Source organism: Cydia strobilella, chromosome 19 (assembly GCF_947568885.1).
Source record: "Cydia strobilella chromosome 19, ilCydStro3.1, whole genome shotgun sequence".
NCBI classification, from domain to species: domain Eukaryota; kingdom Metazoa; phylum Arthropoda; class Insecta; order Lepidoptera; family Tortricidae; genus Cydia; species Cydia strobilella.
The window spans coordinates 8,587,361-8,612,902 of NC_086059.1; the positions used below are offsets into that span (position 1 = coordinate 8,587,361).

The 25,542-nt window shown below is 35.8% G+C and overlaps 2 protein-coding genes across 3 annotated transcripts; one reads left to right on the forward strand and one right to left on the reverse strand.

The window, feature by feature from the left end:
* Window positions 1–600: 600 nt before the first annotated feature.
* LOC134750138 (aldo-keto reductase AKR2E4-like) lies at window positions 601–6,859 on the forward strand. The gene is made up of 7 exons (XM_063685255.1): window positions 601–727; window positions 1,636–1,719; window positions 2,420–2,584; window positions 3,213–3,329; window positions 3,686–3,853; window positions 4,518–4,718; window positions 5,779–6,859. Exons 1-7 carry the CDS (start codon window positions 683–685, stop codon window positions 5,965–5,967), a joined length of 969 nt encoding a protein of 322 aa, XP_063541325.1. The 5' UTR covers window positions 601–682; the 3' UTR covers window positions 5,968–6,859.
* On the reverse strand, window positions 6,499–25,542 carry LOC134750143 (alpha-tocopherol transfer protein-like). 2 transcript variants are annotated; one of them, XM_063685261.1, is made up of 8 exons: window positions 25,431–25,542; window positions 13,899–14,057; window positions 12,084–12,246; window positions 10,697–10,755; window positions 9,218–9,414; window positions 8,675–8,785; window positions 7,933–8,035; window positions 6,500–7,734 (listed from the first exon to the last, which is right to left on the reverse strand). In XM_063685261.1, exons 2-8 carry the CDS (start codon window positions 14,050–14,052, stop codon window positions 7,583–7,585), a joined length of 939 nt encoding a protein of 312 aa, XP_063541331.1. In that variant the 5' UTR covers window positions 14,053–14,057; window positions 25,431–25,542; the 3' UTR covers window positions 6,500–7,582. The 2 variants fall into 2 exon arrangements, with proteins under 2 accessions (XP_063541332.1, XP_063541331.1); XM_063685262.1 differs by lacking the exons at window positions 13,899–14,057; window positions 25,431–25,542 and adding an exon at window positions 13,524–13,604 and having other exon boundaries at window positions 6,499–7,734.

Sequence of the window (25,542 nt, forward strand, 5' to 3'; positions counted from 1 at the left end):
TAAAGAAGTAGGTATAATATTAAACATAAGTTATAGTTGTTTCTAAGGCACTTATATATTTATTGATCAATTATATGTACTTTAAACGGGTCTCTATTGTTTCCCAAAAAGTTTTATGTAATAATGTATTGTTTGTCCGCATTTTCGTTAGTCATAATTTGTTTGGTTCAGAAACGCGTCACTTTTCAGGATTGCCATTAATCAAACCTAACCTAAGCTAACCTACTCGTATCTATGGGATAACCTTACGAAAATCCTGAAAAGTTAACGGTTTCAGTTTTAGGACTAATGATAATGACAAACAATACATTATGACTTAAAACTTTATGTGAAACAGAGGGACCCCAATTAAAACATCACATGTACAGATACATACCGTGTGTATCAAGTAAATGAATTACTTACCTTCAAGTACATTCATTCGGTGAAGTGATAACGAATAAATTTAGATACGTGATTAACATGATGGGATTCCCTATAATTACTACTTAATCAATTATTATCTTCAACATATTATTCCATCAGTTTGAGTTTGTATTATGTTTATGTAGCAGTTTCACGATAATCGTGGACGTATCGTGAGCTGTGACCAAGGGTCTTGGGTACAAGATGCATCAGGCGTAAGGTCGTCGCTTCATCTTGTTACACTTCCATGTAGTCTGAGGCCAGCTTTGGGCGCAAAATGATCTCGGGTCTCGTGTTGTTTGTGGCAATCGTGACGCTAAACGTGAGTGCTCTTGTTTGATTATTTATTGAGTTGTTTGTATGGAAAAACATCGCACAAATAATTATTTTGATCATTAAGCTTCGTCGCTTGTGAGATGTGTGCTAGTTCATAAGGATATTCCTTGTAATTTGAGATGTGAACACTGTTATTGCTTTTTATTTGTTAGTTTATTATTACCTACTTACTAAGTTTGTTTTATTTTTGCGTGCACCTACGATTTTATTTATCGACAGGTCATTATTAGTTACAGTTAGGTAATCAATTTGAATATGACAGTTTTATTAGTTTGGGCTGTATAGTGGATAAAAAGAATTGCTCAGTGTCAACTGACTTCTTTATGGCAGGTGAGAATAATTAATATTATATAGTCTCCATGGTTAATATATTATTTATTTATTTTTACTGAACTAGGAAGAGTAGCAAATTACAAACTAATGGTATAGGTACATGTACTATAGTTATCACTATTACATCACCTATGTCTACTCTTGTAACTTTACAACAACTGTTCTCGTAAATTACAGTTGTAAGATGCACAAATAAAGATAGAGGAAATGGAGGAAAACAGTAATATATTATTACTAATTAATTAGTCACTGATGAATAGAATCACAGCGGCTTTGAAAACGAAGATACGTCGAGAAAACTTCACACTAGGAACGAAAATCAATATACATACACAGCATTGTTACATTACATTAAACTTAAAAGCTATATCTAAAAATGAATAATACTAACCTTAAAATAAAATACTAAAAAAAATATCCCCCTGCGGCATGGTGCCGCAGATTCATGCTGACAGCATTTCCTCGCTGTACCGCTAGACTCATTCTTTGAGCGAGGAAGCTGCCAGCTTATTATAAGTATACATTTAATTTTTATTATTTTGCCAATTTTCTAAATTCCAGGCTGCCGCAGTGGTACTGGCTCCAGTGAAGGTGCTGAACGATGGCAACAAGATGCCGATGCTTGCACTGGGGACGCACAATTCAGTAGGTATTATTTATATGGGTACTTCATGATTCACCGACACGCATTTAGCCGGTTTTTGCACAATGTTGCTTGTTGTTGTTTCTAACTTCTGAATGTCCGCATATTTATGGTATTTTCTATAAAAAGGGACTTTATTGTCGATGGCGCTTACGGCATTATTAACGAAGCTCCGATATAAATACAATGCCGCGCGACGCTGTGCGGCGTAAGCGCCATCGACAATAAGGTCCCTTTTCTTTTCATAGAAAATGCCCCATTTGGTTCAAACATTCTAACTTTTTGAATCACTTTTGGATATCTGATTCTATTCAAATTTGGTGTACTTCCGTAATTCCTATGATAATAAAATAATATAATGCTAGTATCAAATACTTATAACGGGGAGGTAGACAAACAAACAAACAAAAGTTTAGGTTCAAATTAAAATACTCATTATACTATACTTTCCACAAAGAAGGTTCGCTGAAGATAGGTAGGCGTGGCGTTAGCCTGTGAACCTCTGCACCTCTGGGATGCCTTAGGACAACGACAACAACAGCATACATTTCACAAATCAGATAGACGACCTTGGTCATTTTATTATCTTTGTCACTCTTGCAGTGTGAATAAAAAGTTTTACTACCCCGATCGTCAGTTTATATATTATAACAGCAAGAAAGACGTTTATTGGTAATCTGATCTACCTAATTGTTCTAACAGACTGGTGAGGCAGCGTTCACAGCCACTGTGTCGGCCATCGAGCTAGGCTATCGGCACATCGACACTGCAGTCATCTACGAAAACGAGGAGCAGATAGGCAGAGCCATTGCTGATGTGATGAAGCGAGGACTCGTCAAGAGGCAGGATCTCTTTATTACAACCAAGGTATTTACAGCTATTAACGTGTTCGTTATAAACTGAAATAGGCGTCATATAAAAAAAGAAAAAGTGACCACGCCCTCCAGTGGCTGAGGCCGGAATCGAACTGGCATCAGCTTACGCGATTAACGCCCTGATGGCCGATGAACGCCAATCGTAAGATGGAAATTTTAAAGACCCTTCGGAAAGACTTATTTTCTAGAAGAGAACATTCTTACGCACCTATTTAAAATGGTTAAATTTATGTTGCATATTGGTTGGAATTGCAAATTTTCAATCAATAATTTTGAGATTGTAACTTGAAATTATTCAACGTCAATTATGATTTTAGGAGTATTTTAGGAGTATTTTTGGAGTTGAAACTCTAGGTCCATGGGGTCCCAGCGCGCATAAGTTGTTTGCAGAAATCGCGAAGCGTCTGGTTGACGTAACTGGTGACCGAAGAGCTGGCGGCTTTCTCGCACAACGTACCAGCATTGCGATACAGCGGGGAAATGCCGCCAGCATCCTTGGTACAATGCCTCAAGGGCCTATTTTAGATTTAAGCTAGTTATTAATTTCGTTTACGTAGTACCACTGTATATATCTTGTATGTAAATAAATGTTTATATTATTATGATTTTTATCATTTCAGATTTGGAATGACAAGCACTCCAGAGAAGATGTAGTTCCGGCATTGAGAGAAGCTTTGGGAAGACTCAACTTGACATATGCAGACCTATACCTAATACATTTTCCCATAGGTGAAAAGGTACCTATTCATACACTGTCTAATCCACATTACTGATATAAATGTTTCCAGCAAACACGAAGTTACCTAGAATAATTATGAATAATTGATGAATAGAACTTTTTTAACGACTGAAGGATAAAAATACCATCGACCTCAACGAAGCAACAAACACCTTATTCACTAAAGTAAAAGTATCCTAATCTCGAGGAAGTCTTTATTTAGATGATATATAGACTATGCAGATGCATTCCCTTTTATTAATACAAATACCCAGGACAACTCTCGTAAAAAAGTTTCCAAACGGTCGTCAAGCTCCAAAAGGTGAGAATAATGAGCCAATTGGCTCGCAAGTAACTATACAATTTAAATTCCAGGCTAATGATAAACTGGCCGATACTGATTATCTTGAAACGTGGATGGGCATGGAGGACGCCAAAAACCTGGGACTGACCAAATCCATCGGAGTGTCCAACTTCAATAGCGAGCAGATAGACAGGATTATCGCAAACAGTCACACGATACCCGCAGTGAACCAAATAGAGGTAATACTTTCTAATGGGAATACTTAGTCAAACCAAGAAAAGTCTGCAGACATTTTGACAGCACACGCAGTGCAGGTGTTATTTTAAATGTCAAACTTCTATGTAATTATGACCACTTATGACATATAAATAACACTGGCACTGCGTGTGCTGTCAAAATCTCTGCAGACTTTTCTTGGTCTAACTCTAATAACTCCTGATGTCTGAGTATCAAAATTTGGTATTTTAAATTTACCTAACTGTCAAGTTCACAAAAATTTAAAACTTGATTGGAGCTTTGTACTACGTGTAGGATTCCGGTCGTGAGGAGGATATAAGGATTGGAGAAAAACATTTTACTGATTAAAATACTAGATCCAAGCATCGCCACCATATTTAGATAGACACCATATTATTTTAACCTCATCTAGTGAACTTGTTAACTCCTCATATCGTATCTTAGTAGATCGTTGTGTTTTTGATTACACCAAAAAGCTCCAATATTGCTCATGTTCTTGCATTTATCAAAAGGTATTTTTTATGGACCTTTTGTGCAAAGGAGCTGTCAATCACTGTTAAGTTCTTGAAATCCCTTGTTGATCTGAAGCTTTTTAAATCTCATCATAGTGATATAATTATAAAGCATATGCAGAGGAAGCATATACTAACGTGGTTCGTTTTGCAGGTTAACCCGTCGCTGACGCAAGAATCTTTGGTAGCCTACTGCCAGAAAAAAGGAATTGTCGTCATGGCCCACAGCCCCTTCGGCTTTATGGTGGACCGTGAATCTCTGGAGTCCCCGCCTCCTGCACCCGATGATCCGGTACTGACGAAGATAGCAAAGAAATATGGGAAGACCACATTCCAAGTAGTGCTGCGGTATTTGGTAAGCAGATGCATCTAATCTTTCTTATACGTCTCACTTACCGTTCACACTCAGACTACACCAGCATTATTGCAGCAGTAAAGATAAAGAAAGTTCATTATTCAAGTAGGCATATTACAATACGTTTATGAACTTCAAATAAAGCTACGCCGCCAATATAGACAGTATAGCCACGTCAAAAGGGGCGGGGGGGGGGGAGGGGGGTTGCATTATAATTACTTCGGACAAAAGTTTCTACATAAAATTTTCTACCCATAGGGCCTAGCCAAGATGAAAATCGTAAATCGTATTTATGTAAGTATATCATATATAGGTAAAGTATATGCATAAGTTTATGATTTCATAGTATATTAATTAGTATTTATTTTGTAAATACTTATTTTGTAAATAGTAGGTAGCGATTATCGTTTAATTTTTTCTAGTATTAATCCTGCACCTAACAACCATCTCTTTTTAGCCCAGTGGTTGACTGGTAGAGAATGCCTTTTGGCATTAAGTCCGCCATTTGTACTTATAATTTTATGTACAATAGTTTAAATAATATAAGTAAATAAATAAATAATAAAATCGTACATCGCAAGTAAAGTTTTGGTTTGGCGTATGACGATGAACAATACCCAAGGAAGTCATTATTTATAAATCATTAAGTCAGTTCAAAAAGACAACAAACGCAAAACGAAATGAAAAATGTATCGTGCTGACAGATGCTACGAAAAGTCACGTGACTATTTCCATATATAATATAATTTCGCTTGACGTTTTTATAAGCGATTGCCATTTTGGCTAGGTCCCTAGGCTACGAGAGTAAATTTTGCTGCACCCTTCTCGAACGCCACTCATTAACCAATAATTAAGTAAGTAAGGTTGCCAGAGCTCAACGAGGGAGAGGAGTGTTAGGGTCGGCAACGCGCGTGTAATATCTCCGGTGTTGCAGGCGTCCATACGCTACGGTAACTGCTTACCATCAGGCGGGCCGTATGCGTGATTGCCACCGACGTGGTATAAAAAAAAAGTAATATAAAATTTAAAAAATTTAACTATTTCCAAACTTTCTTTGTAGGTTGATCGCGGAACAGCTCCAGTGCCCAAATCAGCAGACCAACGTCGCCAAAAGCAGAACATTGACATTTACGATTTCAAACTTACAGAGGAAGAAATTGCAGCTATCAACAAATTTAACAGTAATACCCGAGTAATAAAGGGCGTGTTCTGGTTTGACCACCCCTATTACCCTTTTAATAAAGACTAATTGCCACGTAAAATATTATGGAATAAGAATAGACATTAGTTTTAAACCCTGGCTACTACATAACTAACTAGAAATGTCTTTAAGAGTTTAAATATCATCACCATCATCTTAAATATCACTTCTTCGTGTGTCTTGATTTAGAAGTACATAATTATATCGCGTAAATCGAAAATTAAAATTTCGTTATGTGCATCTCTATTGCTCGAATATGCAAGAGTTACGAGATCTCAGACGATTAGACGAAGGAAGGAGAAGAGAGAGGCACGAAGTTAAGCAGTATGAAAGTCAGTCAAGAGGACAGTTTTGGGTTAAATGGTGCCATTCTTTGCTTGACTAAGATTATCCATTGTTAAGGTTCAACCGAGTTTCGAGTTAGTCAAATTGTGGTCAAAAATGTAATTTTAGGTAACAAAATATTTTACATTTGTAAAAAACACGAGGTGAGAAATAAAACACAAAAGTACTCAAAATACTAGATGTTACTTCATATAAAATGTATTATCAATGTTTATAAAATAAACATAAGTATACCAATTAATTTTGTTATTCTAGATTCCCCATTTGTGATTTTGAATTTAAAGGACTAATTAAATTATAAGAATAATAATATGTGATTTTGTTTTCATGACCCTATGTCAATCATTTATCTTATCAGATATGTAGCCTAATAATGAAATGCTGCTAAATACAATAACTCCACCAAAGTATTGTTCTTTCCAAGTATAATATCACATATATACGCTCCTAAAACGACGTAAAACTCATAGTTTTACTTTAAAAAGCCGTGCTTACGTAGGGTGACCATCTAAGGGTTAAGGCACTTTCCCTCCAGGGCCCATCATTCTTTTTCACACTGTATATTTGTTTCTTAAAAAGTAACGTTTCAGACAAATTAGTGACAATTTGCAATAAAATTTTCACCTCAGCAGCTAACAAACAAACAAACAACAAACACACACAACAACAAACAAAGTAGCTTTTTAATTTAGTGAAGGCCATGAACTGCCACTTCATACTTCTATTACAAATTCGTTTTTTTTTCTGTATTATTCTATGTAATTCGAAATACATTTTAACCTTTAATATGTTCTCACTACTGAGGTGAAAAATTGTATGTGCAACACGAGAGCAAAGTTATTTTACATCTCGTTTTTTTGAGTCCCACGCTACGCTAAAGATTCTAACTTAGAATCATTCGCTTTCTCGGGACTCAAAATAAACACTCGCAAGAAAAACCAACTTTCCTCTCTTGTTGCACAAATAACAATTTTTTCTTATATTAGCTATTACATCAATTTCCGATGTGGGCAGACGGATCTTAGCTAGTACAGTTCAGAGTTTAATGTTATATTAAAGGTCTGAAATATTAATGCGACTATTTTCGAACAAATAAGTCTTAAACAACTTTAATTTCATAATATTAAGGTTTTGGACTTTTTGAAGAAAATTGGATGTAGTGCTTGTTGTTCGGCGAGATGAACAAATTAATGAAATAAGGGACAACTGACCGTTTAGCATGACATGCTCTGTCACGCGCGACTCCATACTTGAAGTCAAGCTAGTCACATGGAGTCGCGCGCGACAATGCAAGTCATGCTAAGCGGTCTGGTTAAGCTTAATCGATAGACAACTGTCTGAAGGAGCCATCGATGCCGAAGAGTTCATCGTAGTTGGTCGGCCGACCCGGCCGGAGCGCCTCGTTGGCTTTCACTGACTCTTGCGCAGCGAACCAGTCGCGATACTCTTCTAACTTCAGTCGCCATTGTTCTGGAATGAGCGATAGTATTAGCATTTTACTGACTTGACGGCAATATGTTTGCCAGCGTGCGTGAAAAAAAAAACATCTTTTGTTTCTCCTCTTTGAATAGCATGTCCGTCTCCTTATCTTCATTTCCGTGTCTCCGTGTCGTGCCATCCGAATGTACCTAACCATTAGTATTTGAGAACACAGGTTGATGCACTTACCATGTAGAACGTCAATGCTAGGGCTTTTGCCGCCGTACTCAGCTGGCAGCATCTCCAGAGGGATGTGTTTGCTCAGCTCTTTCATGCCTTTGTGAACGTATATCTGTAATGTGACAGAAATATTTTAAATTGGTTAAACGTAATTTTTTTACACATATCTTCATTTGTAAATACTTACTAACAATGTACTTAATAAAGTCCTGTAAATCGATTTTAAACTTCCTCTAATAGTCGAAGATTAGACGAGATTAAGCGTAAGAGAAGAAGCGTCCGTCAAATCTTTTTCTATAGAAAGCTTCACGCGATCCGATCGCTGATCGCCCATCACAGAAAATGAAGTGACAGACGCCTCGGCCTGCAGCGGTATCATGGTCAACTTTTTGTCACTTGTCATATGATGCGTCACTTTTGACTTACGTGCTTGTTAGAGCGTGACAGGTATGGTGACAAATGATACCCGCTGGACCCGGACTTTTCCTTTAAGGATGACTCACGTTAGACCGGGCCGTGACCGGGCCGAAGCTTCCGGTGCTTCGTTTTCTATGGAAAGCATCACGTGATCACCTGTCATGTCATAGAAAAGTAAGCGCCGGAAGCTCCGGCCCGGTAACGGCCCGGTCTAACGTGAGTCATCCTTTACTAAATTAAGCCTAACCGCGCTGATATTTTCGCTGTGTTAGGAGTGATGCAATCTAACGAAAGTAATTACGAATTTCTGATAGTTAAAACACAAGATTCTTACTCTTTTCCTGATTTTCTCTTTGAGGAAAGGTTTGATAAAGTTGACAAAGCGTTCAACGATTGACGATGTGTTGATGATGTGGACTTCTTTCAGTTTAACTGGATAGGCTTCCTGTAAACATGTTAATTATGCTAGTTAGAAATATATAACTTAAAACATATAGGTAAATGTTCCAATATTTGATAATGATTGACATGCAGAATATTTATCCCCTCAAGAAAATTTACTAGAGGTGCCGATATACCGATACATTCTGCTCGTGATTTTTTTGTAATAATAATAAGATTAGACACGAAAGATCAGGCAGTTTGGCAAACGACCATCGTTGGTCGGTCCAAACCGGTTGAGTTTTTGAGTCTGCATGGTTCGATACAAGTTAACTACTTTTTAAGGTCATCGTGGGGAAAACCGGCATTATCATCGTTATTCTTAGAAATACCGTAGTAGGGCAATAACACTATTTATATTTTATTTACTAACTGCAGCACTCTCGTTAGTTATTATATAGGTCCATTAATTACCTTACTCTACAAACAATCTTACCTGGACACAAATCAAGAACTTCTTAATGACGCTAGGAGACAGCTTAGCTAAGAGACTAGGTCCCAGGACCGTGGCGTCTAAGATGTACACGTCTCCAGCAACCCCAACCTTCTCTTCCGTGAGTCGGACGTCACCGATCATCAGCGCCAGTTTCAACACGTCGGTGATCTGCTTTGAATCGAGATTGGGATGGGTGCCTGGAATTATTCAAACGAGGAAGATTCACACCTTATACATTTTACCTAGAGTTCCTCTGATATTTTAAAACGTGTTTAGACCATTTTTATGGTAAATGGTAAAAGTATAGTTATAGGCTTAAGGGTCCCCGGCAAGCACGATTCTCCATAAAAACGTAGTTACGCTCTCATTTTAAAACGAGTAGCTAGTTTGCTCTGAAACACTGTACTTACAATAGGATAAGGTATATCTATGTCTGTAATTAGTTTATATAGCCTCAGATAACATAGAAAAATACAGCGAATTAAAGTTTTTCATACAAAACTTGTTTTTGCTCTATTTCATTTGTTTTATAAACTGGAGCTATATAAACTAATTATAGACCTAGATATACCTCATGTCATTAATTGTTTGTGCAAAGTTTCATTACAATCCAACACGAAGTTTTAAAATGAGAACGAAACTCCGTTTGTATGGGAATGTGAAATTCGGCCGAGCTTGCCGGGAACTCTTTAAGTACCTACAAGTACTATCCATTTATAAAGTGTTTTTTATTTACTTTACGAAATAATTATGTGTCACACAGAGATATGTCAAAATAACTGATACCCAAGAAAGTAACAATATATAATTTACGGCATTATCTTTCGTTTCTACCTGGTAAAGGCACATATTTTCAACTCTTTGGTATTCTTTCTTTGCTTTCCTCTTTACACAGTGGTTTTTGTTGATGGATTTTCTCGTCTCTAGTTATCGAAAGCGTAATACGCAAATTAGTGAGTCGATTTGCCAATAGATGGCGCTGTATACTTACTTCTAGACAGAGTAACTTATACTAGAGCGGTGCTGTCATAGTAAATTTTGTTACCCCAGTAAATTCACTGCCATCTATCGACACACTTTAAAACTAAAAATAAATATTTATAAAAATACGATAAAATGTATTTAAATATGGATAAATGATTTTTTTATTAGCATTAATTATTTTTATATGTCTTTGACCCATGTTCTTTCACTGGTATGCGTTAAAATTATAAATAACAAACGAAACAGTCAACGCCCTCTATACGAGTGTAGGCCAAAACTAGTGGCGCCATCTGATCGAGAATCAAATTTTCGTGATTTTCGAGGCACGTTTTTTCCTTAGACTATATCCATCTATTACGGAGTTATATCTATCTTTGCTTCTAGATAAAAATCTTTTGTTTACATAGTTGCGTCAAATATTTGATAGTTTGTACGGAACCCTTGGTGTGCGAGGTAAATGAACTCGCACTTGACTGTTATTTTTTATATGCCTACCTCTGATTACTGTGACTCTTCTTCCATTCGGAGTGATCCCGGGCAGAGGCGGACCTTGTCTGAAATGTATTTTTTTTTAAATAACGATGTTTGTTTTAATTTAACATGAAAGATTAAAAGTTTAAGAGTCCGCAGCAAGCCCGGATCTCCATACAAACTTAGTTACGCTCTCATTTTAAAACGACTATTGCTCTGAAACTTTGTAATTACAAAAGAATAATTATTATCGTATACCAGAATTACCAGATATCATAGTTAAAAAATACAGAGAATTTAAGTTTTTCATACAAAACTTACTCTATTTCGTTTGTTTTATAAGCTGGAGCTATATAACCTAATTACCGGCATATCTCATGTCATTGTATGTGCAAGGTATCATTACAATCCAACACATAGTTTTAAAATGAGAACGAAACTCCGTTTGTATGGGAAGGTGAAATTCGGCCGAGCTTGCTGCGGACTCTTAAGTAAAAATCCTATTATTTTCAAAATATTATCCTTTAGCTTAAATTCGCATACACAAACGGTTTTTAAAATTATTAACAAAATGCCTGTATTTAATTCTTAGAAGAATCTAAGTAAATCTTGGCATGCGAAGCACCTCGGTAAATATTGGCGAAGGTGCCGCGTATTGACCGGCGGGCTTGACCAAAGGTCAACTCCGAAATTATAAATATGATTAATATTACAAATATTACAGCGGATAGAATAAGGTGACAATGACACCGCAACAATAATGGAAGCAGGGACCGGAACCGCTTACCCTAATCTAGGTTTTTTATCGAGTTAGTAAAACGCTTGTTTTCAGAAACCTCATAATTCGGATTAATTATATCACCGGTTGAGCTTGTAAAAGATTAACCCGATATAGAATTAATCGCGAATAGAGGTTAATGACTGAGTGCAAACTAAATTGATCTTAACAGTCGTAGTTAATAAATCGAGTTTAGTTAAAATGTCTTTCCATCTAAATCTAAGGTTAAAATTTGCAGACCATTTATCCAAAAGAAAACTACCTAAGAGTAGTATAACACTGCACAGCACTAATTTATATTGTTAAAGTAAATGTTCTAATAACAAGGGGGCCACTGACTATCAGTCCGCCGGACGATATCGGCCTGTCAGTTAGAACAAAAATTTGACAGTTCCGAACAACTGACAGGCCGATATCGTCCGGCGGACTGATAGTCAGTGGGCCCCTTAGTATAATTGTTATCAGAATAATCTGCAAGTTACCGTTGATTGACATTTTTATTTTGTTACCTACGTTCCTTTTTTTAGGATAATTAATCGTGAACGTGAGGTAGGGGTAGGATTGAGAAGTTTACTGTAGGTTTTCCCCTCTTCATTTGCCTTTGGTTCTCTTGAATTTGAACAGAATACTTACATTTTGGTCATGAATACGTCCTTTAGGGCTGGCTTAGTGATGTCCCGCTCAGTGAAGAATTCAGGACAAGCAGCTCTCATAGTGAAGTACATATCCAGCTTTCGTTTGCACTTCTCTAGCGAGTAGCTGCTACCGCGAAGAAAATTGAGCAGGCATTGGTAATCTGGAAATATATAAAAAATATGGTCAGCAAGAGATGGTGTTTCAAATAATCTTCCATTTTTGACAGCAAGCAGGAACTGCTGGTCTTCGTGCCTTCGAAATAGAATAGAACTATAGATGAGGGTAAACGAGTGTCGCCGCGCCCGCGCCTGTCACTTCCATCATATCTCCTTTTAAATTGAGTTTACTTAATAGAGAAGATTTTTTACGAAAACTCAAAAACGAGTCATCCGATCATGATCAAATAGTTTTCAGCCTTTATTAAGTTTCAGTTTCATGATTGTTTTTAGGGTTCCGTACCCAAAGGGTAAAAACGGGACCCTATTACTATGTCTATCTCATGAACCGTGATAGCTAGACAGTTTAAATTTTCACAGATGATGTATTTGTGTTGCCGCTATAACAACAAATATTAAAAAGTACGGAACCCTCGGTGGGCGAGTCCGACTCGCACTTGGCCGGTTTTTTCATACAAACCCACGGTTCTAAAGTTAGCGATTAGTTACGTGATTGGGGCAATTGGGGCATTATTTTATCTCTTATTGTGTTTGTCTGAGTGATTTAAAAGCCGGTTAAATGCATCTATTATTTGCTACATTCTGAATTCATATTTACAAAATCGAAATTAATGAAGTCGTTTAAAACTATGAAAACGAATTATATCGCGTATATTGAATTTATAATACATCCAGTATTTAATAGTCTTATTTCATGAGTAACTATCGCGGTAACCGAAGACGATATTAAGTCGTTAAAACTCGATTATTGTGATGGGTTTTTAATTAGTTGTACTATTTGATTGATATATTAAGTGATAAAATTGACACGTTTTACATTAGAATCTCAGTTTCTATTTAGCTTTATTCATAGGTATTTAGGTACGTACATAGGTGTTTAGGGATATATTTTGTACACCTATCAAACTTTACATACTTAGGTATTTATTATCAAATCAATTTAAGATTGTTTAAAAACTTTTTGGTATAGGTTCTTAATTTAATTTAATCAATCTATTATATTTTGCCATTTTTTTGTTCAATGTTTTGCGTCGCAGGCCACCATAGTACACTTAAGACATTTTGTTACCTTCACTTATGTTTTGACTAGCTTCTGCCCGCAATTTCATCTGCGTGGATGACGTCTGGCGATGATAATGACTAATAAAAACTATCTAATATCCTACCCCGGGCCGCAAACTATCACCATACCAAATTCCATTTCAATCACTTGAGCGGTTTAAGCGTGAACAGGTAACAGACAGGCAGAGTTTGACCTAACCCCAGTCATCAGGCAAGTGCGGCTGCTTCTTCAGCCAGTCCCTGATGAGGGCAGCGTCTCTGACATAAGTCTCCAAGTTCTCCTTCATTCCCTGATCTTATATACTTATAGTTTGATGTACCTTACCCCAGTCATCAGGCAATTGCGGCTGCTTCTTCAGCCAGTCCCTGAATTGATGAGGGCGGCGTCCCTGTCATAAGTCTCCAAGTTGTTCTTCATTCCCTGATCTAATATACTTATATTTTGATGTACCTTACCCCAGTCATCAGGCAATTGCGGCTGCTTCTTCAACCAGTCCCTGACGAGGGCGGCGTCCCTGTCATAAGTCTCCAAGTTTTCCTTGATCTTATATACATATATTTTGATGTACCTTACCCCAGTCATCAGGCAAGTGCGGCTGCTTCTTCAGCCAATCCCTGATGAGGGCCGCGTCCCTGTCACAAGTCTCCAAATCTTCCTTCAGCTCTTCCCTGATCTTCTTCCACATCTCGCCGGCTGGCTGCTCCAGGAGTTCTGACTTTAACTTCATGGTTACTGTAAATATAAACGTAGCTTTATGAATTTTATGATTAATTAGTCAAAATCAAGTTATTGAAGTTTTTGGTACACATTTTCGCTCCCTACGATTAATCAAATCAAATATCATTTAAGGCCAGAGCACACCGGCTGCATTTGCGTAGACGTGCACATGCCCGGCCCTAAAATGTTGGACCCGTGCACGCACAAGTCAAGCAACCGGTGTGCAGTTTCTTATATCTAAGGATCTGTAAATTACAACGCGCACGTGCACGCATCCGGTAATCGCAGGCCTTTAACGACAACAGCTCGTGCGTTACAATTCAAATCAGTCGAGCCATTTAGGCTGCAAAACATATCAAAATAATTCATATTCCTATATTCGTATACAAGCATTCGTACATTCGAGCATTACCCTCGTCTTCATCATTGAGGTAAAAACTATGATGTGATTTTTTATCCCAGATAATAATAATGATTAGGTGTATGATTTGCCTGTTTCTAGACTAACCGCAAAACGAGTGGAATAGGTACTCGTGTCAAGTTTAACAGCGTAATATTTTAAGTATAAATATTCATTCAAATACATAGTTCAAAATACCAAGTACTACATACAGTTACCTACTTACAAGATATTTGCACCTTAAGAGTCAAACGAACCCGACGCCAAAAAGCCGCTCCCATACAATCCAAGTTACGCTCATATTTTAAAATGACGTGCTTAGTTACAGTTACAAATAAAATGCTCTAATTAGGTACCTTTAAATTACTTGAAACTTGATATGAATATTTGCGTAAGATAATTATATCTGTTTGGTAGGTACCAGTTTACGTTGCTAAAAATTTCGATAGAAACAAAAAAATAAGTACTTGCTCTATTTTATTATTGAGGGTGCCACTTACTACGTAACTGTCACATTTTTGGCGTAAATTGCTTAAACATGGCAACAATTTAGTATGGAACTTTAAATTCAATTTTATTAAATTTCTACTAATTTATGTCGCACTATAGCTAGGGTATTCCCTTACCAAAATACTCGTATTCATACATATTAATGGCACATTTATATCCAAAATACCATCGCCCGATGAGCACATTAGTATAACCTGTTTTAATTATAATTTGTATTAACGGACACCAAATCTGTCGCTTTCTTTCTACCGTTATTTTTAAATAGATGACTAAAGTGACGTTATTAGCTAACTAGAGATACATAGGGTTAAAGAGGGCATACAAACGTTCGTCGTCAAAGCACTTCAGAATAGCGATGTGTTTCACAATCGTTTGTCACACGTTTATAATTCGAAGTTCAAAGTCGCACTCACTTTATTACAATAAGATTTAAATCTGATGAACAAAGGTTTTATTGGGTTTTTACTAATACCCGGAATAAACTCTCAGAGGCCGCATAATCATGAATAGATGTAGTTTTTATGTGTTCTTTTTTCTCTATTATATTTATGATTCATATCGTTTGAAATTTTAGCATCATCTTTGTGATCATCTGTATATATAGGTGTCTTTTTAGGGTTCCGTATCCAAAGGGTAAAAACGGGACCCTATTACAAAGACTCCTCTGTCCGTCTGTCCGTCTGTCTGTCACCAGGCTGTATCTCATCAACCGTGATGATGGATTTCTGTTGCCGCTATAACAATAAATACTAAAAAGTACGGAACCCTCGGTGGGCGAGTCCGACTCGCACTTGTCCGGTCTTTTTATTTTAATATCAATATAAAGGCTTTTTATAAATTGTAAACTTTTGGCTCTAATGAATGTCTGTTGAGTTTTTGCGATTTTTTATACAAGGCATCTTGATTATATGACCTCACACTCAGAGATCAATCAAAATAATAACCGGGGACTGGCCTTATCACGTCGGGGTCACCAATTTGGCTATATTTTTTGGGTTTGGTATAAATAAATAAAATAAAATAAAATAAATAAATATTATATGACATTCTTACACAGATTGAGTAAGTCCCACGGTAAGCCCAAGGAGGCTTGTGTTATGGGTACTCAGACAACGGTATATATACAATATATAAATATTTAAATACATAGAAAACACCCATAACTCAGGAACAAATATCTGTGCTCATCACACAAATAAATGCCCTTACCGGGATTCGAACACAGGACCATCGGCTTCACAGGCAGGGTCACTACCCACTAGGCCAGACCGGTCGTAATATGCCGGCCGGTATATGTACTAAGGTGTTGGGATCATTGCCAATAAAAGTTAAGACGCGGTATAAAATAATAATTTATATTAAAACAACTCAAAAACTAAACTAACAAATTATAATAACAAGTAGGGAGCGATATAGAATCGAGCTCGATCTTTTAATAATAAGTACAAAAAGAATGAGTTCTGAGTCAATAATCATCATCATCAACCATAGCAGCACGAGTTAAGCGTGCATGTCAAACAGAGGCCTCATGTAGGTGCGGCTAGAGTATGGTGTCCTATACCGAAGGTCAGGTGTCGCAAATCTTCGGTTGACGAGTTCAAGACAAATATTTAATTTATCTATGGCTAGATAAATTTGCTTCGTTGGTTTGGTTTCTTCATGCGTAATGTGTTTTTTATTTATTATGTAACGTCGGTATTTGGTACTACCACATTTTGTATCACATTTCAATTATTTTGTCTATTTTTAGATAACACAACACACCATTTAGATACGCATAATTGCTTTATGGTAATAATTCTTTATTAATAACTATTTTCTTTTATTTAGGGCATTAAAAATAAGTTTTTATGTTAGTTCAAACCCATTTCGTAGTATTAATATAATAAGTATAGTTGGTCAAGCAAATCTCGTCATTAGAAAACGGCGCGAAATTCCAATTTTCCATGGGAAGCAACCCTTCGCGCCTACATTTTTCAAATTTGCCGCCTTTTTCTACTGACAAACTTTGCTTGACCAACTATAGGTACATCTATAATTGAAAATAGATATTAATCTATGTTGTTTTCGTAATCTAGACATTTTTAAGCTCCATTTACCCTCTTGCGATATACCTCTAAGCAAGGAAGGAAGGAAGCATATTTTTATAGGAATTTAAGTAGTTACCTAGTTAAATTCCTATAAAAATATGACGGCCTCTGGCATATCTACATTTTGTCATTGCAACGACGGTGCAATGCGACGGTGCGACATAATAGATCGCCTTTAAATTAGTTTTGAATGATTCACGGTTAGTTTCACTAGACTTATATTGACCGGGATATAGACCGTGATTACCTTTTGTATTATTATTAACAAGTGTGAATGCGACCGTTGGTAACGTTGAAAGTGAACGCAGAAGACAGAGCGCTGTCTACACAACTTTGACACCCACCCGCTATCTTCAGTCACCCGTGAACATGATGCATGTAACTGCGTCGAAATATCGGGAGCTCACAAATAATACAAAAGGTAATCACGGTCTATATCCCGCCTTTAAATTATTATGGAGCCAATGCGCTGTGGCAATGATCTTGACAACGTTCCGAGCGCATGCATGCATCCTAACAAGCCTTAATCGCTAATAAACCTTTTCAAACCAAAGAGGCGTATGTCAAGCTGAGATACGCAAGGAAGTTGATTCTGATTTAATAATTTGATATAAAATGCATATATGGTGGCTCTAGGGGTTCATGGCGTAAGCCATGATAACTAAAAACGCCCGTTCTTCGAAAAAGAGCTTCGTAACATTTTCGTTAGTGTATGACATCTATTTCAGTTTATATTTTGATATGGCTTTTATCTCATTTTGATACGACAGTAGTGCTCTCAGGCGTCTCAAGCGCCCCAAAAAATTCAAGTATTTTTTGCAGCAGGTATGTAATAAGGGTTTTAAATAATACCTCAAATCTTCTACTTATGTGTTGCGCATTGCGCACAATATTCTTTCTAAGACAGCAGCAAATATCTAAAATGATAAATAATCTCAATTTGAAAATGTGATTAATTTTGAATTATTGCATTTAAAAATTATTGCATTTAAAAAAAATACAACAGTTGACAACGTTTATAAGATGACTGCTAAGCAGTTGTCAAGATCTAATAGCGTCACCGCACCGCACTTCAAATTAAGTTGATTTTGATACCGATGTCAATCATTTAATTGACAGATTGTAGTACTGGAGTATAAAAATACCTTACAAAACGCTACTAACCTAACCTAACCTAACGCTGATTGGTGGTCACGGCCAAGGTCGTGTTCGTATCGACACAAGATGGAAACCATATGAAATTGTTAAAGCAGAACCGGCTACAGGAACATAAATATACGTCTTTAGATAAATATGGGAGTAATGGCTTGCGTCACGGTCTGTGACGTTACGGAACATATACGCAGTTACAATGAACACTAGGGCCTTAATTTGTAGAAGAGCGAAGCGTTGTATGATGCGTTGAAACTTTATTTTACTTTAATAATCACAGCATAAGCACAGTAAATATCATGCATGAATAAATATTGCAAATTGTCAAACAATATATTACCATAGAGTAACTTATACTAGAGCGGTACTGTCATAGTAAATTTTGTAACCCCAGTAAATTCACTGCCACCTGTCGACACACTTTAAAACTAAAAATAAATATTTATAAAAATACGATAAAATGTATTTAAATATGGATAATTTTTTATTTTATTTGCATTAATTATTTTTATGATTTTGACCCATGTTCTTTCACTGATATGCGTTAAAATTGTTAAATAACAAACGAAACCGTCAACGCCATCTATTCGACAGTACGCCAAAGCTAGTAGCGCCCTCTAAACGAGAATAAAATTTTCTTGATTTTCGAGGCACGTTTTTTCCTTAGGCTGTATCCATCTATTACGGAATTATATCTATCTTTGATATTACGTATGCTCTACTACAAAACAAATAGTGATGTATATTGAATGTCCTTAAAGGGCTTATATAAACAGCTGATGGGCTACAAGATTAAGCAAATTTACCCTCAATGAAAATCTCACGGTTTTTGAGTTATACTTTTAATAATCAGGATTCTCATAAGTGCCGATATCTAAAAAAAGAGATTTTCATTAAGGGTAAATTTGATTAATCTTGTAGCCCATCATCTGTTCTATAAGCCCTTTAAGTCTTGGCGTTCGTTTTAGGGACACCCTGCATAAGTATTTAAACATTGATACTATTGTAATACTTGGAAATTTCGACCCATGCCATCGAGCCCGGGTGGCCGAGCGGTTCAGGCATCTGTCGCGTAAACGGAGGACGCTGGTTCAATTCCAGCCCCGAGCACTGAAGCGTAATTTTTTCCTTGGTATATGATATTTATTTCGTTTATTGATGTTCAGCTTATGAGTTTTATTCATTTAGCATTTTTTTTAAAGATATGAGGCAAACGACCAGATGGATCACCTGGATGGTAATCGATTACCACCGCCCATGGACACCCGCAACACCAGAGGCGAGAGTGCGTTGCCGGCCTTTAAGATTGGAGTACGCTCTTTTCTTGAAGGTTTGAAGGTCGTATCGGTCCGGAAATACCGCAGGCGACAGTTCATGCCAGCTTGTATTTGATTTATTTTTAAGGTAGATACACTGGGTACCTATTTTTTTTCTTTATTAACTTTAATATCAAGCTCAAGTACACCTACTTTTATAGCTCATTCTAAAATTTCGACGAGCATATTTCGCTTCTATTTCTTCGTTTACCTACTGATTAAATTAAGGAGGCCATTCCAACTTAAATTTTGATATCATAATGATGTATTTTTTTATTATTCTCGCATGCATTTCGATAGTAGGTATGTGCGTACATGTTCGTACATAATTAAATTGTGGCGAACGAGCGGGCGAACGATAGCAAAATAACTTCATTTCGACTTCGGGATGTAAGTTCGTAATAGCCTCCTTGATTTTAATCAGTAAGCGAAGAACAAGTTGCGGATACGGCCCATTATAATAATAAAGCTGTTATATAATATAATATAATATATAGGTAAGCTGTTACTTACCTATATTTTTTTTGTGTTTACATATATTATATTATGTTGCTACTCGTCATTCATAGAAATTACATACTTAATAAGTCGATCGTAAACGACCGAAGAGGAAAATGAGAAAAATCTATTCCAATGTTAAGGTGTGTCCAGACTAACCTAACTATAAATAGGCCTCAGAGCGCCTACTGCGAACCACGTTCGACGTGTTGCCTCCCCTATCACACGTAAGAATTTACAAGTGCGACAGAGGCAACACGTCGAACGCGGTTCTCGGTAGGCCCTCAGATCTCAGGTTGTTGGTAAAGAAGTTGCGTGGCGATTTTCTTGTAGTAATTACATTTTGATTTACTTAACATAATACAAACTCGATAGTACGAGTAAGTTCTATCAATCTATATTAAAATAAATAAATAGATATTATGGGATAATCTTACACAATACATAAATCGACCCAGACCACAGAATAAATAATAGTAGTAAGTACAGAAGTTTCACTCTCTAGCAAAACGCGTCTATTACGACAGATATGACCGCAAGGTGGCGCAAGCGCGAGCAGGCGTCCGGTTCTTAGCGGTGAGTGGCAATTACTATGGCTAGACACCAAAATTGGTGTGGGCCGCGTGGGGCCGCATGTACTTGTAGCGACGCGACGCGACGAAATCGCGGAGTGAGCCACGCCTGCCTAGACCTAGTCCCACTGTGACAGTAAGCTTAAATACGCTTGTATCGTGAAATGAGGTGGGGATGAAAAGACAATGATAATTTATAAATATAGATAAAAAACTTTAGGTATTACATAGTAAACAATCATAACTTTGGGACAAATAAGTCCCAAAGTTATGAGTTGTGTAAGTAATTAATATTTTATTTGATAATATGACCGCAAAAAGTGCCAAATGACCATCCTATACCTACTCATTTAATTTTAAAGCTAAAAATACGTAGTTAAGTATAGTGGCGACTTTGCACCTTTACCGAGTTTGAGATCCACTAGTCCACTACAGCCTTGTCTGTGTATTTGCATGTTAGCACAAAGCTAACACAAGTTAGTGCGTCATATTTTACACAAATTTCCCCTTAAGACAACGGACTAAAGTTCAAAATACAAACAACGCTCTGACGTTGACTTGACAAATAGATTGTGGCACTAATTAACATCTTACCACAAGTAGGATCTTCAAAAAATATTACAGTGCTAACCTATAGTATGTAGCGTTTAAAATATGTATAATTTATTATTACAAAACTGAGATGAAACAAATGATCAGAAGTCTAAAGTTCTAAACCTAAATTAGCCTGAGGCATTGTGCTAGGACACTGGCCGCGTTCCCCCTAGGCCCTAAGTGAGGCTGAGTTTTTGCGCAAAAAATTCGCCAGCTCGTAGGTCCGATGTCCGATAGATACAATTTCCGGGCTTCATTATTCATATTAAAACGGACGATCTTCGGTGTTTAACTTTTTTAATTGAACAAAAACTATGCACTTCACCATTCAATTTTTAATCAGCAGTTAACAATTTTTTGTGAAAATTAATCCTGACGTGTATTGCTATAAAAATGAAACTAACATTTTTAAGTTAAAGTAATACACATTTTGATAGAGTATTATGGGCTTGTATTAAATAAGTTTTATTTAAATCTGATACATTACCTATGGAAAGTTACTTGTAAATACTCTTCATGTTGTACCTACTCTTGAACGGACATCGACATTAAAGACGGATGTTATACCTAGGTATATTTTTAGGGCCATGTCCTAAAATGTCAAATTAGCTAATATTTATGCAAATTAATCCAAAATCAAAACTATGTCATTATGAGCTTCGTAAACGCTACAACTAACAACGTGTTGTTAAATAAATATAAATAAATACTTACATTACCTACTTACGTTATAAATATCTGTTTGCGAAAATGGAAAGATAATAATATAACCACAAACCAAGTTTGGAACCACAACCTATTAAAATATGTAATACTGGTGTGTCAGTCCGATCGCTATTGAAGCTTAAAATATATCATATTAGTGCAAAGACTGAGAAATATGGAATTGACGGCCGAGCGAAACGAGGCCATTATATTAAAACTAGGATGGTAATTCCTATCCCGGTCGAGGTATGTATGTACCTCTATAGTGGTAAAAAAAAATGCCTGGAAATGTAACCTGCACATGGTACGATTACACCATTTATTCAGAAAACTAAATACATTTCATTTCATTTCTAAAACCCAACCACAACCTAAAAGTTTATTGTACAGACAATTTATAAGTTAAATGAATTTTTTTTACAAACTGAATTAAAAAGTAAAACTAAAAGCGTTCAATTCGACCTTCATTGAATCATTCGTGTACTTGCATAAATGCCTTTCGTGGCAGCTGTGTTGAAGTTTAATTTTAAGAATATATAACTACCCTATTGTGTTAAGGCAACCGCAACGACCTTAACTATTCGACAAACAAGTAAATATAGACACTAATTTTTTTAGAGAAAAACATACTGAAATAGTAGGTATAGTTTTATTAATTTTATTTCATAAAACTTAGCAAAGCAACCTCTTATAAATCTCTGTAAAAAAAAATCTCTTTCTAATAAACAGTAATGTCAAGATGACGGATAAGGACCGGACTCCGGACCGACGATTATTAACGGTTTGTTAGATTTGAGAAGCGTTTACGAATAATGGCATTATTATTTTCAATCAGGTACTGTCAGTTATATAAGGCAGCCACATATTTATAAATATTAATTTTGATTCAATGAACTTTAAGTGCCAAACTTTGAATTTCAATTTCAATATAGGTACATTAAACTTCTAAAATTAATACTCATACAGCACTAGAGGTCTTTTCACTCAAGCACTTGAACCCCGACAATTCACCCATATGTCTACATACTTCACTATAACTGGTTTCCAACTTCAGCCTTGCATTTTACGCCTGATCCATAGGGCGTTCAACCGGACTGCCCTTAGTACAGTCAAGGTTGTAAATTGTAATACGGTTAATGGCACAGCGAAAATCATAAGGCCATGTATTTTTGTACCCAACTGACAGAGAAAGACAGGTAAAGTGTATCTGAGACGGTTTGAAGGATTTTTTGCCACACCAGCTCGAAAGGGTATAATATACTTCAAAAACTGACGAGGAAGTCGCATTTTATCCACAAGCGTGGCATTTAAGGGGATCCCATGCCCCAATGACCTTCGACCTGGATCCCTTAGTTGTCTAATATTTTATGTGGCTTATCTATTAGCAGCAACGGCTTTAAGCAATAAAGTATCCCATATTTACTTCAAAGTTCATTGTCTTCGAGATATTTGGCATCAAAGATGAATAATTTTGTGCCAAAAAACTGGTTTTCTGGCCATAAATTTTATTTTAATTAATTTTAAATGAAAACCAGTTTTTAGAGACGTCGACGACGAACCTAAATATGTAGACTGCATATTATGTAAGATTTTTCACAGCAATCGAGATAAGAAGTGTTTTTTGACAATATTAAAAAAAAACATAAAAAATATGTACTCATTTCTTTCAAAATCCTGTAGACAATAATTGAGATAAAAGATTGAAGAGCCGATAGCCGGCGTTTGTCTTATAATTCTCTGTAGTGTAAAAGTAGGAGATACGATTTAAAACTTGTTAAAAATCGATGAAAACCTCGGGTAGCCTCTTAATCTGATGCAAATATTGAGTTATTTTCTCATGTTGGCTGGGTGAATTAACTTTTAAATGATGATAATTGTGATAATGATTTTGAATGATGAATATTTAATAGTTTTATCAGATTTTTAGATTGATCTCATTTGAGAGCTGATATTAGGTATTACTATAGATTTTCTTTTGTTTATTTATTTTTTTAATTTGATAATATGAAGTTATATCATTTTTGTATTTAATTTTAAGTAGGTAGCAATAGTATTCATTGGTAATTTAGAATGTAATCCAGGTATTATAATTATTTAAATCTTGTTATGGACACCTATAGGTACGTTAAAGAATACGTCGTTAGTGATGTAATAGAGAAACGTTAGACTCAATAATTATAGGTACTTAATTTAGGACATTACTTTTATATTCGCAAAGACCAGTAAATTAATAAAGAATGTTAACTTGCGTAGGTACATGATGCTGTTTATTTTAATAGCCGTGTACGTGGAAACAAAGTCACCATACCTACTTCTATTACTTAGGTAAATAAAAATAAAATACTTTCTTGCCTGTTAATTACTTGAAATAAAGGGTTAATACTGTATCACCACGCATAATAGCCGTAACAGCTATTGAAAAACCAGTTCAAATTTGGAGCTTATTGCGCGAGAATACCAATCGCATGAGTTGTTCATTTGCTTTTACAATACGGTCCACGTATTATAGATTATTATATATACAAGCTGTAATATGCATGGTGTGATATACTAGTAGGAATTGTCTCATTTGGTTTAGGTACAACAGGCTATTTAACATACCAAGTTATTATAACTTATCATATGTTAAACTCGATTACTCATACAATGTATACGTTCAATAAATTTATCTAATTTGAATGAACCTGAAATGGCAACACCATAGGCTATTTTCGGTGAAGGTTGAAAGTCTGTATTAAATACTGCTCTATGATTGTAATAAATTATAACTACGTGTTTGAAAAAAACTGCCATAGTCTTGATTTCCATTGTCTACAATACAATAATCGCATAAATCTTAATAATAAAAGCTGGCAAGTGCGTGTCGGACTATGCATATAAAGGTTTTTCGCATAATGAACGTGACACAAATTACACAATTATTTGGCACCTACCTACGTACAATATACCAAAACCCAATAATAATAACCAATTTAAAAACAACAAAACAAATACAAATTATTTCCAACATTTATATTATACAATAAAGATGAAATAATAGTTTTTTTAAGGTTCACTTCTTATTTTTTTATGATAATAAATTAGTCTAGAAAAGAAACATTTTGTGCGACTTTCATACCAAATATCTAAAAATATTTGCTAGATAAAAAAAATCTTACAAATCTATCTTTCAAAATATTCAGTAAATAATTTGTCTACATTTAATTTGTAATCATTTTTACATAAAAATGTTTTTTTTAGGTAGGTAATGGTTGTTTGATTAAGACATACCGTCATTACGGTCGCATACACAAACAGCCGCACAGATATACGTGATGGAACTACGAAGTCTATACTATTACGTAGTCAGATTATCAGACGAATGTTTCTACACTAATATATTATGCACAAACAATTAGTACACTTAATTGTGCAGCGTATCAGGATGCAGCAATGAGGTGAAATAAGAAATTCCCCTAAAAAAAATATTAGATTAAGATATTTTAAAAGAAAGGTAAGTGTTTTCTTTTTTAATAAAACAATCTATATAATTATAAAAATTGTATACTTACTCAGTTACTCTGGCTGGCACAAAATATCACAGACAATTTTATGAAGTACAAACTATAATAGGGCGTCCGGCTGGCCGCCTTACCTAGAGATGACTGACCGGAGCTACGCTTC